Source organism: Barbus barbus (assembly GCF_936440315.1).
Source record: "Barbus barbus genome assembly, chromosome: 31".
NCBI lineage: Eukaryota > Metazoa > Chordata > Actinopteri > Cypriniformes > Cyprinidae > Barbus > Barbus barbus.
The window spans coordinates 23113775-23133332 of NC_136759.1; the positions used below are offsets into that span (position 1 = coordinate 23113775).

The window sequence follows — 19558 nt, forward strand, 5'->3', positions numbered from 1 at the left end:
GCATGATTCATCTTGTGAGTCAGGACTCGAGACTTAATCTCCATCCGTGTGTGATTCACCCACGGCCATTCATTTACATGGCTGTCCAAAGTAGAGCAGGCAAAGGAACAAAACGAGGAGTCATGTAGAGTGTGAGATAGCCTTTTCACAGTGGCGGTGGACAGTAACTTGCTGTAATGGCTTTGCTTATTGTCTTTACTCTGCTCTTTGTAGGGAAGTCTGTGAATGAAGCTTTTGTTCAATAGACCATTATTGATGCAACGCCAGGGAAGAAATGTGGGATTTCCATAGCATCAGCGTATGCATTTATGTGATCATTTTAGAGAGCTTTTGATTGGGCCAAACTTTGTATACACCCTATTTGGTTGATTTTCCCTGAGAGAGAGAAAAAAAATGATTGTAGTTTATTTTTTTCAACTTTGAATCTAAACGGTCAAATCTAAATTTTGCTTTCTTTGATCAAAGAGAAAAGGGGGGGGGAAGAGAAAAAAACATTCAATTAGTGCTGCTAGGCCTGGCAACGGTAGGAGAAACACCAGAGAGAGAGTGTTCATGTTTTACTTTTACAATTACAAGTCATCAGTGCTTCGCTGTACCCCTCGGTGACAGTACTGAAGTTTAGTTTGTTTCAATTAAGTCCCCTTCCCATTACATACTGTGTGGGGAAAATTTTTACAGTAACTTGAAATTTGTTGAATCATTTCTAGTCTGCTTTTGTTACATGACTTAAAGCAGCAGACCACAACATCTTTATCGGCGTTTTTAAACTGTATAAATACTGTTCTTGAATTACATATTCTGTCTCTGGTTGTTTTCGGATGGTTTCCAATGTTTATAAAATTCAAAAGGTTAAATAAGAGTAATGGTAAACAGCATATTCAACCACCCAGAAATCGCCACAGACACTTTTCTGTAAACAAAAAGTTCAAAGTTCAGTTAAAGCTCTATTATAGATTTAAGTATAATAATTTTTATAGATTTTATTATTTGTACATATACATATTCATTTTGAAAATTTAGAAGTTTTAAAAGTAAAAAGTAAAACAAACCCAATAATTTATGAAATACAATAATTATTTATTGTTCACACATTATCATTATTTAAAAAAAAATCAGAAAAGGATTAAAGTTTCTGATGTCAATTTTTATCTGTTTCATACAATATTATTTTTGTGTGTATTGTACATATTAGAATTATTAAAATGTCATATTTAAATGCAAAATATCATTTGTAAATAAACCAACAAATAAATAATTGTATATATTTTATTTACTTTTATTATTATCATTTTATAACTTTGTTTTCGTGATCAAAAAAAATATTAAATTAACATTATTACATATTTGTAAATATATTGTATTTTAATACAATATATATTATCCTTTTTTATGACTTTACATTTTATTATCCCAAGAACATGTTGCAATGCGCACTCATGACCTGGATGAAATTGAGCTACAGAAACTATAAAAAGCAATGTATTTATTCTTATTTATCTGTTTATTTTTTTAAATATTCTATGGCATCAAATAAATATTAAAATCACTATTCCAAACATGGTGTAGTCCAGCAACATATTATTATTATTATTATTATCACAGTGGTTCTCAACCTGAGGATCATAGGCACAGTGGTATTACATTGTCTTCATAGAAAAGTAAACAGCAAACATTGGGGCATCCATCATAAACAGCTCTTTTATTCCTGAGTCAGTCCTAATGGAATTACCCTCACCAGTCTTTGTGTTTGTACCATTCCGTGGGTTAGTCAAAATCCTGGCCTGCAAACAGCCTTCAGTCACACCCTCCCTGGCTGTGGAAAGCAGTCTCAGAACTTTGACTGGTTCAGTCTGGTTCCTCTTGCCACCAACCGTTCAGCACCTCCCTGTGCTAGTCTGGACGTGTGTGTATGTGTGTGTGTGACAAAATCCCAACATGCATCTAGTGCACAAAAGCAACGCCACTCCTCCAGTGAGTCACCCAAACCTCTTGGGCCTCTGGATTATGGTGCATGCGGTGAAGCTATCCGTGCATATTTCGCTGTATTATGGCTTTGGTATTGAAATGCAGAACGTCAACACAATCGTAAGAAGAATTGGTTGATTTGACAAGCTGTCATTTAAATAAACGCTCTGATCCACCACACCCAGCCCTGAAAACAATTGCAAAGATCACAAGGAGGAAGTCTATTTATGATCAAAGTGTTTTAGGCATTTCACGAAGGCTCTACAAGTCTCTCCCTGAAGGGTAACCAGCTTTCAAGAGAGAAAGAGAGCTGGCTGGTTTGGAGCAGTCCCTCTTCACGTGGGCCTGAGGGTGAAGGGTATTAGGGGAGAGGTGAGTGACAACTGTTGCTCCGGGTTACTGAGTAACCAGGGCGATTGCCTCCCTCTTAAAGGCCTCTCAGGCAGCGCTTCTGCATTTATCTATCCTCCTCTTCTAACCTCAGCCTTTCTGTCTTTCCTTAATATAGTTGGGCAGCACCCCACCGAGTGCTCTTCTAAGCTATTCCGACCTTACTAATGACCAAAGAAACAGATTGCATGATAAATGATCCAGTATCACGGTGGGAAATGTCTCTGTCCCCTTTCCTTCTGTTTTGTCATCTCTGCTCTGTTTATTTACTGACCTTGACACCCACAAGACGCAGCACAACAGTTTACCTCACCTGTCATGACCCTGAGATATAGATCTACACTAGTGAGCTGTTGACAAGGAGAACTGACTTCTGCGTGACAAAGCAAATCGAGTGGAAAGGATGAAGCTGTTTACAGTTTTTGTACTTGTAGTTGTTGTTGTAAAAATAACAAGTCAAGTTTTAAAAGTTTTAAAATAAAAACTAGTAAAATATATAGATAGTCCTAATAACACCACAATATTAATAATTATAAACCAATTAGTCACTGTTATGGTGAAAGTAACTGTCAACATCATGGTTTCTCACTGCCAGACATAAAGTCATGAATGAGTAACCCGACTCCACCCGAATCTACTATCAGCCCTCTGATGTAGTACACCATGTAATCATGACTCCGGCCAAGAGAGATTACGCCGGAGCTCTCAGAGCTGAATATTTACAACTGTGTCACCACCTTCCTGCCACTCAACAACAACAAAAACAATAACAGCATCACAGAGAGAAAAAAGAGCACAACAATGATCCACGACACAGCCAAAAACAGGGTCTGAAGTGGCACTATTTGGAAATTATGTAAGCGGTTTTGTAAAGTTTCCAGGAATCCGGACAAAGTGTTCACATTAGCAAAGCAAACATATTTCTTTGGTGTCGAAAGGACAATATTTGCACAATAGGGCATCGTTGGCATGTTCAGTACAGTAAACGCATTCTGGGGCACTGCGAGGGGCGTCCGGCTGTAGTGTGCATACTGTATCAACACTGTCTCATCTGTTTCCCCTAAAATTCCTTAGGAGAAATAAAAAGACGTACTGAGACAAAAGAAAGACCAATTGTTTACATAAGGCTATTAAATTGTATAGAAGCTTGGTTAATTTGATGCAAAATGTTGAGTTCATATTGAGATATATCAATCCCTGGAAACAGTTTTGAGACACTTCAGATCCCTTTTGAAACTCTAGAGAACACATGTGAGGGTCTTTTTCTCAGAAGAAGCAGAAGACTTGGTGGGCGTATCGATCCAAATATCGATAGTATTGATACCAACGTTGGTATTGGTATCAGATTGATACTAGCCTGATAAGATCGATACTTTAGGTATTTTTTTTCTCCTATACACGTAATAACATTGCTTAATACATACAACAAAGTGTAGACATGTCTGTGGGTGTATATGCTGCTCTTTTCACGTCTCATATGCAAACATTGCTGCTCCTCTCCTGCTACGCTGTGTTTGGTTGTCATGCCATCACGTGACTCAGCGGCTCCGAGCGCAAGCAGCAAATGGATACCTTTGGCTCCAGTGAGAGATGGAACGGAACTCCGAGATACAAAAGAAATGAAAAGGGAAGGAAGGAAATCCTTCACATAGTGCATATTACACATGTATACCGAATTTGTCCTTTTTATACAGTATCACTGTAAGGTGTGTACTGAGTTTAGCTTTTTAAAATTATTTCTTAATGCATTAAGACACTTAAAATTTGCATTATAACGGTTTTCTATGGGAGTAAAATGCTTAACGTTGTTTAGCATGTTTGCATATATATTCTGGGCTCAGCTGCTTGCAACATATTATATTTTTTTAACAAGCTGTATACCGAATTTAGTCTTTATTTATATATTTGGTCTTTATCACTGTCTTCCTCCATTCATTAATTGCACCATATTAAATGTTTTTATATTGCAATTAGAGAAAATGAAATTCAGCGTGTTGCATTCATGTTCTGGGTTCATCTGCTTACCTGTGCATACATAGTAGGCCTATATATTTTTATAAACTATACCGAATTTGGCCTTTTCATATCAGTTTTTTTTTATTGTGATAATAACAAACACATATTACAGTATGTATAAAACAAACAGAAAATACAGTACGTACACAACATACTAAAATCCTTTCAATAATAAACGAGTTATGGTTTAATGGTTCTTTTTCATATCAATGTCTTCATTCAATAAGAAACTTACGTTAAACTTTTCTTTATAATGGATATGGGAGGAAAATGCATAATGTGAAAACTTTGAGCGTTGCTTTCATATTCTGGGCACATCTGCTTGTATATCTAGTTTGTATATCTATATCTGTGTACTTGTATATCTAGTTTGAAACATTAATAAGGTGTTTACTGAGTTTTGGCTTTTAATATTACGTTCTTAATTTATTAAGCCATGTTAATTATTTTTATAACTCTTTTCTATGGGAGGAAAATACTTAACATGAAACTGTTTATTGCTGTCATGTTCTGGGCTCTTCTGCCTACAAAGTCCTTTTAGAAAGGCAAATAATATCCATGTAGCTTTAAGGTGAATATAATATTAGTCATATCAACATTAGTATTGTTAATTTTTTTAATTGTTGTTGGTCATTTAAATTTATGTTTTTTTTAAATGACAAGTATCGGAATCGGTATCGGTATGGGCGATACTGGCCCTGTATTTACTCGGTATCGGATCGATACCAAATTTTGCAGTATCGCACACCCCCTATTGTGCAATTTATTCTCCATTCAATTCTCAGTTCAACAGCTGTCTAAGAGAAACAACTGAGATTAAAGAGAAATCATTTAGAATATGTATTATTGTCACAGAAGGGCCAGGCTCATCCCAAGACCAATTACCACGATCCACCTCACCTGAGTTTTGAGCACCCTCACCTGCACCTCATCACTGCTGCAATCACCTCTCACATAAAGCCACCATCCACAGATCACCAGTTGTCCGATCTGGTTGTTTCTACAAGGACCGACTCCGTACGAAGCGTCTAGCTGAGTATACCTCCTGACATTATCACTCATTTATACTTACCTGTTTCTCTGTTCCTCTTCATCTTCCGACCGCAGACTCCAACTCCTGGTTCCCGCTGCCATTCCCGCACGCTCTGAGATTCCCATCTCATACGGACCTATAAAGGGAAAAAGGACTGTTAGTATCAAGCCTCAAAGATCACCGTCACGTACGGAGAAGAACCACTCACCTGACCCCACGTCCTTCACCGTGTGCTGTGTTCACTCACGATCTGTAAATAAACCACTTCACTGAAACCACTTACCTCTGTGTCTGACAGTTCCATTACAATTATATGAACTTGTATCTATTATAAACTATTTCGAATTTGCATTATACTGTATGGTATTATTCTATATATAAACAGTATATTGCTCAACAATATCTTAGATGTAGGATGAGATTATTTTTCTTCATAAGTATCATCTTTGTCTCAATTGTGACTCCTAAAATACGAATGAATAAAATAAAATAAATATAGTAGAGACAAAATAAAGACATTTATAAGACACTCATACAGTGAGATTATAGCCCTCTGAACTTGATGTGTCCATTTAATCTTTCTCTCTATTTGTTTAATCTCAGACTTAATGGTTAAAAAATTATTTTTATTTTTTTCTCCATTTGTGTCACCGATGGAGTTTTGGTTCTTTGTCACCTTTGGCTTGCTAAATTGTGGACGCTTGACTGATTGCACAGACATTATTGGAAGAGAGCAGAACTGGATGATGACATCAATTAATCATCAATGAACTGACTTTAACTGGAAAAATTACTCTTTTTATTGTCCTCTTGTATTATTTACAAACTAGTTTCCTGTTTGACACTGTAAAGCTGCTTAGGTATATAAATAAAGGTATAAAAAAGGTCAAGGTAAATGTAATAAAGATCATGTTTCTCTCGAACGTTTCTCCTATAATACTTTTATGAGAGGTTTCAGTTCATATTGAAATTTATGATTAGCAGGCTAAGCACAATTGTTGAGATTGAGTTTAAGTATCATCTTTGTTTCAGATGTTTCTCCTCAAAACCTTTGGGACAAATGTGACATTTGCTGACATACAACATAAGAGTATAGAGCTAGGAAATCAATCTCCATTTGCTTTTCATATAATCTCACTGCGTATAGGAGAAGCAAGTGAGATCTCATTTGTGATTCTTATCTCTAATGTGTTTATCACTTTATAACTGTGCAAACTTTATAACTATTTTTCTCCTAAGCAAAAGTAGAGCATCTATTTTTGTCCTCAAATTAAAGGGAGATTGAAAACTCTAGTATAATATTGACGTGGCACTGAGCGGCCCAAATTAGTTGGAGAGTGTTATAAAAAGTTCCACTCCCATTTAGTGTGTCAGAAATGCAGGCAAGGTTTTTTACAGCTCTTTAGAGTTAGTCCAACCATGAGCGTCTGGCTCTCTGACAGAGCAATGAATAACCACATGAAGAAGAGACCCGAGAGCTCCACTGAGCTTCCAGCTACAATCTCTGGGACACCATGTCTCTGTTTCATGTTACATTAGATACGCTTATTTTCTCATTCTCTTTCACTTAGATGTCATTCATTTATGATAATAAAGGGCACAAGTACTGCATCTACATATGCTCAGCCGCTGGATAGACGCTGCCTTTTCTTTTACCGTGTTGTCGGTCTTGTTTTGCCAAAAAAGGGAAGATTATTGCGAAGCTGTCTTGGTTTTGGTATGTTTCATTTTGAGTATTATTTCATTTGTATGTTCTTTCATCTTTATTTTTAATATGATATGTGAGTTTGTGTATAAATAATAAATATTTTTGGTGAAATTGCACCTCACTCCAAATGTCCTTCTTATGTTGCTTAGCCCTTTCAATGAGTGTTTAACTATGGGTCCATAACAAACTTAAGAAGGATTAAGACAAAAAAAACAACAACCCTAAAATCAAAATAAAATCTAAAACAAAAGAAAAACTCCAAACAAAACTTAAAATAAAACAAAAAACCCAAAACAAACATTTGTTTAAAGATGTATTTTTGGTGTTTTTATTTTTACCTTTTTATCATAGGACAGTTAGTTGACAGGAAGTGAAGTGGGAGAGAGAGAGAGGTCCAAATTGGTAAAGGTCCAAAAGCCAGAACTCGAACTCGGGACGCCCAGAGCACAATGGTGCTATACGAGGCTATCGGCATCGACACAAAATGTTATTGTTAGGATATTTCAGTAAACATGTATAATTTGCTATAGTGGACCTCCTATTTAAAAACAAGCAAACGAACAAAAAGCCTAAAACAAAACCATTATTCAAAATAACAAAACCCAACCCAAAACTAAAATATTAACATATTTTATTAAAACATCATACTTTAGATAGATTATATACTTAAAAAGGTAGAATTATGAACATGTTTCATTGAAACATGTTCAATGAATTCATTAACAGTTCATTGTTTCATTGAAAATCTGATTTAATGTATAATGTATAATTTATGTGTAAATGTTTTTTTTTCTCTCCATTTCTGTCACCGATGGAGTTTTGGTTCTTTGCCGCTGTCACCTTTGGCTTGCTAAATTGTGGACGCTTGACTGATTGCACAGACATTATTGGAAGAGAGCTGAACTGGATGATGACATCAATTAATCATCAATGAACTGACTTTAACTGGAAAAATTACTCTTTTTATTGTCCTCTTGTATTATTTACAAACTAGTTTCCTGTTTGACACTGTAAAGCTGCTTAGGTATATAAATAAAGGTATAAAAAAGGTCAAGGTAAATGTAATAAAGATCATGTTTCTCTCGAACGTTTCTCCTATAATACTTTTATGAGAGGTTTCAGTTCATATTGAAATTTATGATTAGCAGGCTAAGCACAATTGCTGAGATTGAGTTTAAGTGTCATCTTTGTTTCAGATGTTTCTCCTCAAAACCTTTGGGACAAATGTGACATTTGCTGACATACAACATAAGAGTATAGAGCTAGGAAATCAATCTCCATTTGCTTTTCATATAATCTCACTGCGTATAGGAGAAGCAAGTGAGATCTCATTTGAGATTCTTATCTCTAATGTGTTTATCACTTTATAACTGAATTCATTAACTGCACCAAGGGGTAATAATTTATATTGCGTTACTAAAGCATTCATTCTGATTTGATTAATGCAATAGTGAGGAGACAGGTGCCAAGATTAGCCACAGAGTAGCAGTCTAAGAATTTGGCTGCAATGGTGAATTCCTGCAGAAAAAGGTCTCAGGCACTTTCGAAGAAGCGTGAAGAATGGGGGAGAACAAGGAGGAATGCACAAATCTATTGAAGGAGATTAAACTAACCTCTGATATCGCCTTGAAAACAGATCAGTATTATTGACACCGATAGACTGGATGCCTTTCACTTTAATGAATTTGATATGCAACAGATCAGTTGGATTCAGTCTGAAGAATGTCTGACATCATCCAGAGCTCGTGGCAGCCCTGGACAAAGTCCAGCACCACTCAGCGTTTTAACCACTGCTTCCTATTGAACAGCTTTATCACATGGAATTGAGCTGGCCTTTCTGTGCACTTCCAACATCAGTTTGACCCAAATCTTGACTCTCACGCACCATTCCTTATTTGCATACTATCCATGTGTGTAAAGAATGAACAAGAGGCTGTGTGGCTAAAGATTTATGACATTTTAGCCCAGTATCATTTTGACCCAAAATGCTCAAAATATTTGTCAATATATAATAATTTAATACAGTGGATATTATGAAACAATTTTCAGGCATTCAATTTATTCAAACACAATTAAAATAAATTCAATTCAAAATGAAATAAAAGCAAATAAATATGCACGAGAGACATAAGTTGTACTGTATCTTTCAATATTCCCTTTGATATTCATTCATATGGTTTTTGTATATTTAAAAAAATAAGATATCATTGGTTTGCATAAGCATTCATATTGTCTTTGTATAATAAAATGAAAGAGATTATTGGTTTGCGTATGGTAAGTGCTGCCAGTGGAGGCTACAGCAATCTGTCACACATTAAAGAGAAGAAATTATGTTTATAAATGGAATTTTGTAATAATGTCATAATTCGAAACTGAGACACAAACAGGTTTTTTTGTTTATAACTGCATTTCTCCACAAATAACGTGTTATTTTTGTATTATTATTTTTTTATATATATTATTATAATATTTATTACTATTTTGGATTAGCTTTTATTTTTAGAAATTTTATGTGCTTTTGTGATTTTTATTAGTTTGTTTAAAATATTTCTATTTAGCGTTATTTTTTATTTCCATAATAGTTTTAATCAGTTTAGTACTTTTTCATTCAGTTATATTTGATTTCAACTTTATTTCAACTAACAAAATAAATGTTAATAGTTTTACTTTTAGTTAACAACAACCCCACAAAAGACTCATTGTGACTTCCAATTTAAAATGATCGCATCACATATTGTCTAAGAACACACTCAAAAGTATGTACCTAGTACATATTACAGTGAATTGGGACACAGCATGGGGCAAAGTGTTCCAAGCAAAACTGATCTCCTGTCAGCTGTAACAGCTAGTTTAATGTATACTGAAACTGGTTTGACTGCAAAGTAGGTCAAAAGGGCAAATGCTATTTCACATTTCTAGTTAATTAAGATAGAACAGACAGAGAAATGGATGGATGGATGGATATGTCAGCTGTGTGCGCTGAAGTGTTAACCCTAATGGTTCCTCTTACACCTGTCAATGGAACACAACACCTGTTGCACACTGCTGCAGCCGCCATATAACACGTGCTAATGGGAAGGAATGAGCGTGAGCGCGTCTAGTTAAACATGGCCACGTGCTTCATTGCACACTGATACATGCGCAAACCCAAACCACCAGCTGGTGTAATACTCATTAACACAGAACACTTTCACCGACATGAGCAGGTATAAATGTTTATAACACAGTTAGGCACTTTTTACGAACCTTTTAGTGGGAAGCGAAGGTGTAAAAAACAACTGATAACAGGCGACCAATCAAAAGAGTCATGTTCGTAGGTGGTATTTGTGTACTTGTTGTGGTAACAACCTGAGTTTGAGTCAAGAGCAGACAATACAAGACTTTATTTTAAGGTGTCTTTTGTTACATGTACACGTACTTACTATTATAATAACAATAAATTATGCAAAATTACATTTGAGTAACCCTAAACCATACCCTAATCCTAACCATATAGTAAGTACATGTAGTTAATTAATATTACTCAGGACTTAAATGTATAATTAGGACACCTATAATAAAGTGTAACCCAAGACCTAGACCATCCTAAACCAGACTAAAGCCTCGGTCTCAACAAGGGCACTAACTATAATGATAACTGTAACTACAGTGTTTACAGTCATTTTAATTCTGAGAGAAATATATATATATATATATGTTTTATGGTTTCATGCTTGAAGTTTTTAAAGTTTGACAAATGATTTTAGTTGCAACAGGCTACGAGTCCCTATACAGTTAATTTTCGTTGGATATACAGCAGCGTTATTGTCACTAAAGTGTGTTATAGTTTTTTTATGTCAATGTGAATGTCTATTTTCCAAAAACAGATAGAAAATCTATTCTATAATAATATATTATTATATATATCTAAAAAAAAACTTAAAATTTAAATTTGAAAAAAACAAAACAAACTATAATAGTATATCAATGCTACTAAACTAACGCTGCTCTATGTCCAACAACGATAAACTCTATATGTACTCACAACCTGTTGCAACAAACCACTAACGTTAAGAAGGCCCTTAGATAATACCCTTTAAATGATCATTTATTTTGAGCAACAAAACTCATCTGCTTATAATATAAGGACCTCATCAACTTTCGTTTGCTGGACTATGTTAGTCTGTGTTGATTGTGGGTTTGGACGGGTCGGGGTGGGGTTAGTCTAGATTTGAATCCAGCGGTTTCTCCACAGCCATGATGTCATCACATTACAGAGTCCCAACACCTCAGTATTGACCCCACTTAGATAACGTCTCATAGACTAACATTTAAAAGCATGTAAGGTTAAGAGTTGTGGCGGTACAGTGCAGCCTGCAGGGAGAAACTTAAAATAAACGTAATTGTGAGAAATATGAGTATCAATGTGAGTATGCTACATCTTGCTTTTGAGGAATGCTTATTTGTACAACTCTGAATCATCATTGCATTATATTCTTTGCCCCACAGAATTAAAAAACTACAGAGACTTTGATCATTAAACTAAGCATTTAAATATATCTTACTAAGTAATATTGGGATATATTTAGTGACAGCTGATGTTTATATGCATTTTATTTAAGTAGTCTGGTATACTATTATTTGCTATTATAAAGATCTATTGATTTACATTAAAGCTATCAGAATTTTATCTTAATGTTTGCCCATATAAATATCATCAACTGTACCAACTTGCAAATTTTTGGTTAGTTTGGACCTCTGAATAATACTGAGGTGTTTCCTCTTCTTCCTTAACTATGAACTCCATATTTTCACTATATCATACTACAGATTTTTTAGTCTCACTTAATATTAAGTGGCCTTAACTACTATGTACTTACATTTGGTACAATGCACTTATTGTGTACATGCATTGTACTTATAATTTAAAAAATACCTGCATGTAATTATATCTGTAATTAATTTCTGTAATTACATTTATAGTTACAATACTGTTGACCTATCCCTTACTCCCTAAAGGGATACTCCACCCCAAAATGATTGACAAAAATGGAAAGACATGGGGGTAAGTGATTAATGAAAAAAAAAATTATTTTGGCGTGGAGTATCCCTTTAACCCACCCTTAAACTTACCCATACCACCAAACCTGACCCTAACCTTACCCATATTGCATAATACAATATGAACATAATAAGGACATTGTACGGGAAACAGAGGAGTCCTCTGCACAATCTGACTTTATTGCAGCCTGGAATTAAACAGCTGGTTTCATCTGGCCAGAGGAGAACGATGGAGTTTTGGTTCCTTCGACACACTATTTTCCTGTTTGATAATATAAAGCTGCTTTGACACAATCTGTATTGTAAAAAGCACTATATAAATTAAAAAAGGTAACACTTTATTTTAAGGTGTCCTTGTTACAAGTTACATGTACTTACTATTATAATATCAATTATGTATAATTACATGCAAGTAACCCTAGACCGAACCCTAATCGTAATCCTAAGCATAGTAAGTACATGTAGTTAATTAATATTACTTAAATGTATAATTACACTGTAACAAGGACAACTCAAAATAAAGTGTAATGATTTTTTTTTTTTAAGTACATAGTTTAGGCCACTTATATATATATATATATATATATATATATATATATATATATATATATATTAATATTTTGTCTAAAAGCTCAGTAAATTGTACCATTTCCAAAAATGAGATTTTCTGACTATTATTTCACATGTCAGGCTTTTCCGGGTTAAATGTACGTATTACGCCACTGCACTTCATTGCTTAAATACTTTTTGCAACCAATGACTGTAGAAAACTCAAGTGCTTTTGAAACCTGCTCAGACTGATCCTGCACCGCACACAAAATGTTTCCAGTTCAGATGATGTGTAGCAGGTTTAGATGCTGTGTGATAACCAAAATGGGTTTCCATGCCTCCCACAGATGTGATCTGGGCTAAAAATAGTCATCTATATTCATAACACATTTCACAGTAAACCACACCACATTGTCGCACTTGTACTTCACTTGACTTTGCTTTTCGCTAGCTGAAAGCCTCGAGCTGAATGCGAGGCATGTGAGGGTTGGCTACGGGCACCGTGGGGAGATTCCCTTTAATGTGGCCATGTGACACGCTCAAAATATTCCACTAGATGAGAGGCCATGTGGCCCCCAGCGACTCTCACACACTGAGTTTACTGTAGTCTCCTCATATCCTAATGGTCTTTATCTGTCACCCTTCACTTCTGCTAGGCCTTACAATTCGGTCTGCTTCCATTTCAGAACTGGTACAAATTTCTATTAATAGTCTGAGAGTAATACAGCTTTTTTCTCTACTGTTTTTCTGTGTTCTGCTAAATTTAGTTGACGAACGAGCACTGGCAGGCGTTTTGTCGGCAATTAAATGATGGCGTGACTGCCCATTGGGCCGCTGACATGAAAGCACCATTGTCTGAGAGAATGCCTTCGACTTTCTCCCCATTGGTCAACTTCGCTGGGTGGCCACAAAATTTCATTTAACTATCTCTTTCAAAAGAGGCTGAGAGGGAAAAAACTGTGAGAAAGACAAGTCTGTGAACTTTTAAGTGTGTATTTTAATGCAGTTTAAAAAAAAAAAAAAGATTTAAAGAAGATAGATCAGTGTTTCTGATTACTGACTGACGCTGAGTCATACCAGATGCTTCTGTGGCGGTGAACGAAAAAGCCCCTGTGTATGTAATGTAATGACTGTATGTATATTTCAGTGCATGTGAATCTGTATGTGGCAATGAAATGGTCTATAGTTTGCTTCCCTGGGCTAGTGGAGATCTCCATTCACATGGGAAGGAAAAATAAATATTTTTTTGTCTCAGTGTGAGCTGTCCTCTCCTCTACTCTGGCAAACAGCAGCATCCGCAGGGCAACATTTGAGAAATCAAGACAGACCATTTTTCTGTATATACTCATTATCACTGGAGTATCTTTATTTCACATAATTAACTAGTAACAATGATAAACCCCTCCCCATCACCAGACGAGTATTTGAATATGGTCTTGTGGCCAGAATTCAGTGTCAGTCCCAGAACACTGAGTGTGGAAGTTCCTTGCTTGTCACAGTTTGTAGGGTGTGTATGGCACATTTCAGGACAGCAGGGTCTGTACCTGCTGTGGGGTTCTGTGCAGGACAGACTCTGCATCTTTATAGGCATTTGTAGGGTTGGTGACACCTTTGTACACCTCTGCATACGCACGACACATCAGCTCTGTGGACTGTTTGAAGATCTGCTCCCTGTGAGAAAGAGAGAGAATTATTCGGCATATACTTTGTTAAATTTACACATTCAATTTGAGTTAACTTATATTAGTTACAGATCACATTACAGTACTCATGTCACACTGTTGATATCATTGTAATTAAATAAAATGGACAACATTATGAATTTATTGTAGCTGACTACACCTTCATGTATCATGTTAGACAGACACAAGAGTTTCCCAAATAATAAAATTAGTAGCCGTTGAAACTTTTTTACCATACATGATTAAAAAGTGAAAGTGACATGACATACGGCCAAGTATGGTGACCCATACTCGTAATTCGTGCTCTGCATTTACCCATCCAAAGTGTACACACACAGCAGTGAACACACACACAGACACACACACCGTGAACACACACCCAGAGCAGTGGGTAAATAAATAAATTAGTAAATAAACCGGTCAAGGCTAACTTGACAACTATATTTTACATTTTGTGACTGAGCAAACTAAGTGAATCAAAACAACTTCATAGATAAATGACTCAAGGAACACTGCGGTAGCCATAACTCGGTGCTGTTTTGGTTCTTGAGGGTACATCCATTGATCTGGGTTCTTGGAAACCCATCACACATGAATCGCCTAATTGAAAACTACATAAACTGGTCCGAATATTGCTGGATGAGTGAGCAAAGACAGTAGAGCCACACAAAACACTGATCTGGATTCAGTTTAGGACTACTGTAACACTGCCCTCTACAGATGCACTTCTGCTTGTACAGCTACACATATGTACATGCTGCAGTCTGAATGGTAAATAAGCAATTAACATGCATGTGAACCTTTATATCATACATAAATAGGCCTCATATCTAATTAAGGCTTGGCTTTAAAATCACTCAAAAATAAAATGTCTCATTTATTCACTCTCAAGTTGTACCAAACACGTCACATTTTCCATTGAAACACAAAATGTTGCTCTCTTCCATGTGATTACAATTAAAAGGACTGCAGTCTTCATAAAGGATGCAAAAACACCATACAGTTATCATAAAAGTATTTCATATATCTTCACTTTACACACCGGCCACTTTATCAGGTACATCCCATTCTGCATTTAGAACTGCCTTAATTCTTCATAAATTAAGCAAGGTGCTGGAAACATTTTTCCGAGATTTTAATCCATATTAACATGATAGCATAGCATCAGACAGTTGCTGCAGATTTGTCGTCTGCACATCCATGATGCAAATCCCCTGTTCCACCACATCCCAAAGGTGCTCTGTTGGATTGAGATCTGATGACTGTAACTGAGAACATTTGAGTAGTGATCAAGAAGCCAGTTAAGATTATTTTAAATTTGTGACATGGCGCATTATTCTGCTGGAAGTAGCCATCACAAAGTGGAGGAGTCAGAATTTGGTTATCAAGGGATGGACATGGTCAGCAACAATATTCAGGTAGGTTGTGCTGTTTAAACAATGCGCATTTGTTACAAAGAGACCCAAAGTGTGCCAAGAAAATCTCTCACACACCATTACACCACCACCAGCATGAACTGTCGATACAAGACAGGATGGATCCATGCTTTCCTGTTGTTTACGCCAAATTTTGACCCTACTATCCAAATGTCTCAACAGAAATCCAGACTCATCAGTCCAGGCAACCTTTTTCCAAACCTCTTCTGTCCAATTTTGGTGAGCCTGAATTACCTATAGTCTCAGTTACCTGTTCTTAGCTGACAGGAGTGGCACCTAGTGTAGTCTTCTGTTGCAGTAGCCCATCTGCTTCAAGGTTCAACATGTTGTCTGTTTAGAGATGCTCTTCTGCATACCTCGGTTGTACCGAAGGGTTATTTGAGCTACTGTTGCTCTTCTATAAGCTCAACCAGTCTGACCATTCTACTCTCACATCAACAAGCCATTTTTGCCCACATATCAGCAGTTTCTGAAATCTTCAAACCAGCCTGCCTGGCACCAACAATGATCCCACACTCAAAGTCACTTAAATCACCTTTCTCCTCCATTCTGATGCTCAATTTAAGCTTCAGCAGACTGTCTTGACCATGTCTGTGCATTAGTCAGCAGCTGAACAGGTGTACCTAAAAAGTGTCCGGTGAGTGTATATTGCTATATTTATTCAGAAGCCATCGGGGTTTGTACAATAAATAAATTACTATCAGTGAATAACAGTCATTACTCTTTCATTCTAGAGAGCTGTTAATCAGTGAGGAACTGGATCAAGATAAATCTGATAACAGGATCAGTCAGATCCACAAACAAATCATTCAGAAGAGGTTTGTGAATTGGATCCAACAATTCACTACTATACCCGACCCAAAAGAACAATTCCTATATGAATCAGACATGAAAACATGGGCAGATATCAAGATTTTCAACAAAAACTACTTCATGAAGTTTTGAAAAGACACAAGGCTGATTAAATAACAGCTATTTGGTTGATCTCTTTAACATGAAATGTACAGAACAAAATTATGTGTGTGCAAATGGATCCATCTCTATTTAGTTTGTCTTTGTATCTCATGCAGAGTTCAGTCACGTGTGGCGTGTTTATGTGTGGGAGAGATAGCTAGAAAGTGAGAGAGAGAAATGGACCAGGAGCTAATTAGTTGTGCCAAGCCTGTGCACGAGTCCATCTCCATTAATAGAGAACATTAACCTGAGGGACAGTGAGTGCTCCTCAAGCCTGTTACATTTCCCAGTAACAATGTGACTCAGTGTGTGCGCCTCTCTACCGCTCAAATAGCAACATCACACTGATGTGCTGATGCTAAAAGCACCAGCTACAAGGAAGAGGGGGAAACAAGAACCATGACAAATGCACGAGAAACCTCTCATGCTCATCACCACTTCGTTAATGCGATGACGGTCGGATCGGTTTTATGGACCAAAACATTATTTGTTTAGGTTAGATGTGACTGAGTAATAAGAAATCGTGTAGCAAGCTAAATGATAGCTAGTAAACAAATGCATGTAAGAAAAAAAATTGAGACAAGAACTGAAATGTCGTTCAGTTAAATTGCATGAGGATTGAATATGTGATGTGTACTTTTACAAAAAATACATTTTAAAGGGATAATATTCTACACTAGCAATAAACTGAAATTGGCAGTTCCACTTCAGATGAACTTAACTGTAAAATACCAATAAATTAATAATTTTTTATTGTTAATTTACACTATCATTCAAAAGTTTGGGGTCGGTAAAATTTTTTAAAGTGTTTTATAGTTACCAAGGCTGCATTGATCACAAATACAGTTTAACGGTAACAATGGGAATTGTTATTACAATTTTACTGTCTCCTATTTTAATTTATTTTAAAATCTCATTTATTCCAGCAATGTCAAAGCGGAATTTTCATTAGCCCTTACTTCAGTCTTCAGTGTCACGTGATCCTTCAGAAATATTTCTAATATGCTGATTTGGAACTTAAAAAACATTCTGAAAAGAACATGTTGAAAACAGTTGTGCTGCTTAATATTTTTGGCAGAAAAACCTTTCCAGATTCTTTGATGAATAGAATGTTCAAAAGCACATCATTTATCTGCCCGATTTTTTTACATTATTAATGTCTTTACTGTCACTTTTGATCAATTTAATACTAAATAAAAGAATTAATTTCTTAAAGTTTCTTGTTATAGGAGATTATGATCCGCACTCACGAAAACAGTTTAAAGTTTCTTATTGACTCCAAACTTTTGAACTGTAGTGTATGTAGAAATATTATTGTAAAGTGTTACCATGAGGTTTTCGTGAATGATTTCTTCCTTCTCAGACTTAGAATCAAACATGCTGTTTTGAAATTTTACTTATATACTGTATATAAACTGCCTCTGTTATGATGGATATCTACAGTATTATGGGCTTTTTTTGGTCAATTTTATAGGTTATTATCCCCAGTCCTACTTTATTCTCATTATATGGAGAGCAGCAACTTAGAGATCTACATTTGAGTTCCACAAAAGAAAGAAAGTTATACAGTTTTGGTTTGACCTGACATTTTTTGTGAACTTACCATTTTCCATCATTCTTGAGCTCTTTGTTTATAAAAGGGCTTAAGTGTGTTTTGAAACAAAATGCTTCATGTTCTTTGCAATTGGCTGTATTATCGACAGAATATGTGTGCTAAATGTGAGCTGACTCATACTTGATAGCAGCACTGAGCAGGAAGTTGAGTTGCGGCATCACATGTGTATCAGGAGAGGACAAATAACGGTCAAACTGGACCTGTGAGTACAAGAGACAAAACAAGAATGTGAAGAAAAGGCTTGATAAAACTGTAAGTACTATTCGGAAGGGATTTGTTTTGATTTACAATTTTTAACAAAAGACGTCTGTGATTTCATATAAAAATTAATGTGAAATATCATTTCACCTAGACAGATCAATAAAAAATAAAATACATCAGGAAACATGAATTTATCTGACCTTTTGAAGAAAAAGTAGTCCTGTTCAAATAGAACTTAATAAAGAAACAGGTCTCACCATGGCTGTTTTTAAAGATGTGCTGTCCATTCCAGGGAGGTTGGCCAAGGGACCCTAGGAGGGAGAACACAGCAAACCATAAGTGATGAATACACAACTACTTTTCTTCAGCTCCGTGAACTGAGACAACCTGTGGCACAGATATAACACAAACAAACAAGAGAAAGAATAGGTGCAACAGCTTGAAAACAGACTAGGTGAGAGATTTCACATTTTAACCAAATTCATAGCTGCTATGTGACACTTGAAGAGACCAAAATAAATAAATAATAATAATAATAATAGGAGAGGAAAAAGAACAAAAAAAAAAAGCTAAAGTTCAGACCAATTCCCAAAGGTCCACTTGACCATCTATTGTACAGTGTGCAATGGTTCAAAGCTGAGGATTCATAACTTTTTTAGGGTTTTATGTTTTATTTAGACAAAATAGTAATTAACATATATCATACACAATCTTGGCCATTTATTAGTTAAAAGCCATAACATTAAAATCATTATCAACTTTGTATATTAATATAATTTCATGATAAAATAATTACTTTTTACTTTTACCATATTGCTTTTTCCACCACTTAATAACAGCAATAAAATATGACGGGACATTTATTACACTGAATTTTACTAAGTTTTAGACACTTTGAAGTGCTGTAACGCACAACCTCTTGTGAAGTCCGGGTGCTTTATTATAAAAATAATAATTCTGATCATGGTT

At 35.6% G+C, this 19558-nt stretch overlaps 1 protein-coding gene across 1 annotated transcript in view; it reads right to left on the bottom strand.

Annotated features, from left to right (window-relative positions):
* Nucleotides 1–13679: 13679 nt before the first annotated feature.
* The window catches only part of LOC306851138 (conserved oligomeric Golgi complex subunit 6-like), a 49037-nt gene continuing 43158 nt past the window's right edge, over nucleotides 13680–19558 (bottom strand). Inside the window, exons 17-19 of the mRNA XM_079387254.1 lie at nucleotides 18847–18900; nucleotides 18509–18588; nucleotides 13680–14372 (exon numbers count right to left, since the gene is read on the bottom strand). Coding sequence (XP_079243380.1) covers nucleotides 14225–14372; nucleotides 18509–18588; nucleotides 18847–18900 — 282 coding nt within the window. The 3' untranslated portion in view covers nucleotides 13680–14224. The remainder of the gene's footprint in view (nucleotides 14373–18508; nucleotides 18589–18846; nucleotides 18901–19558) is intronic.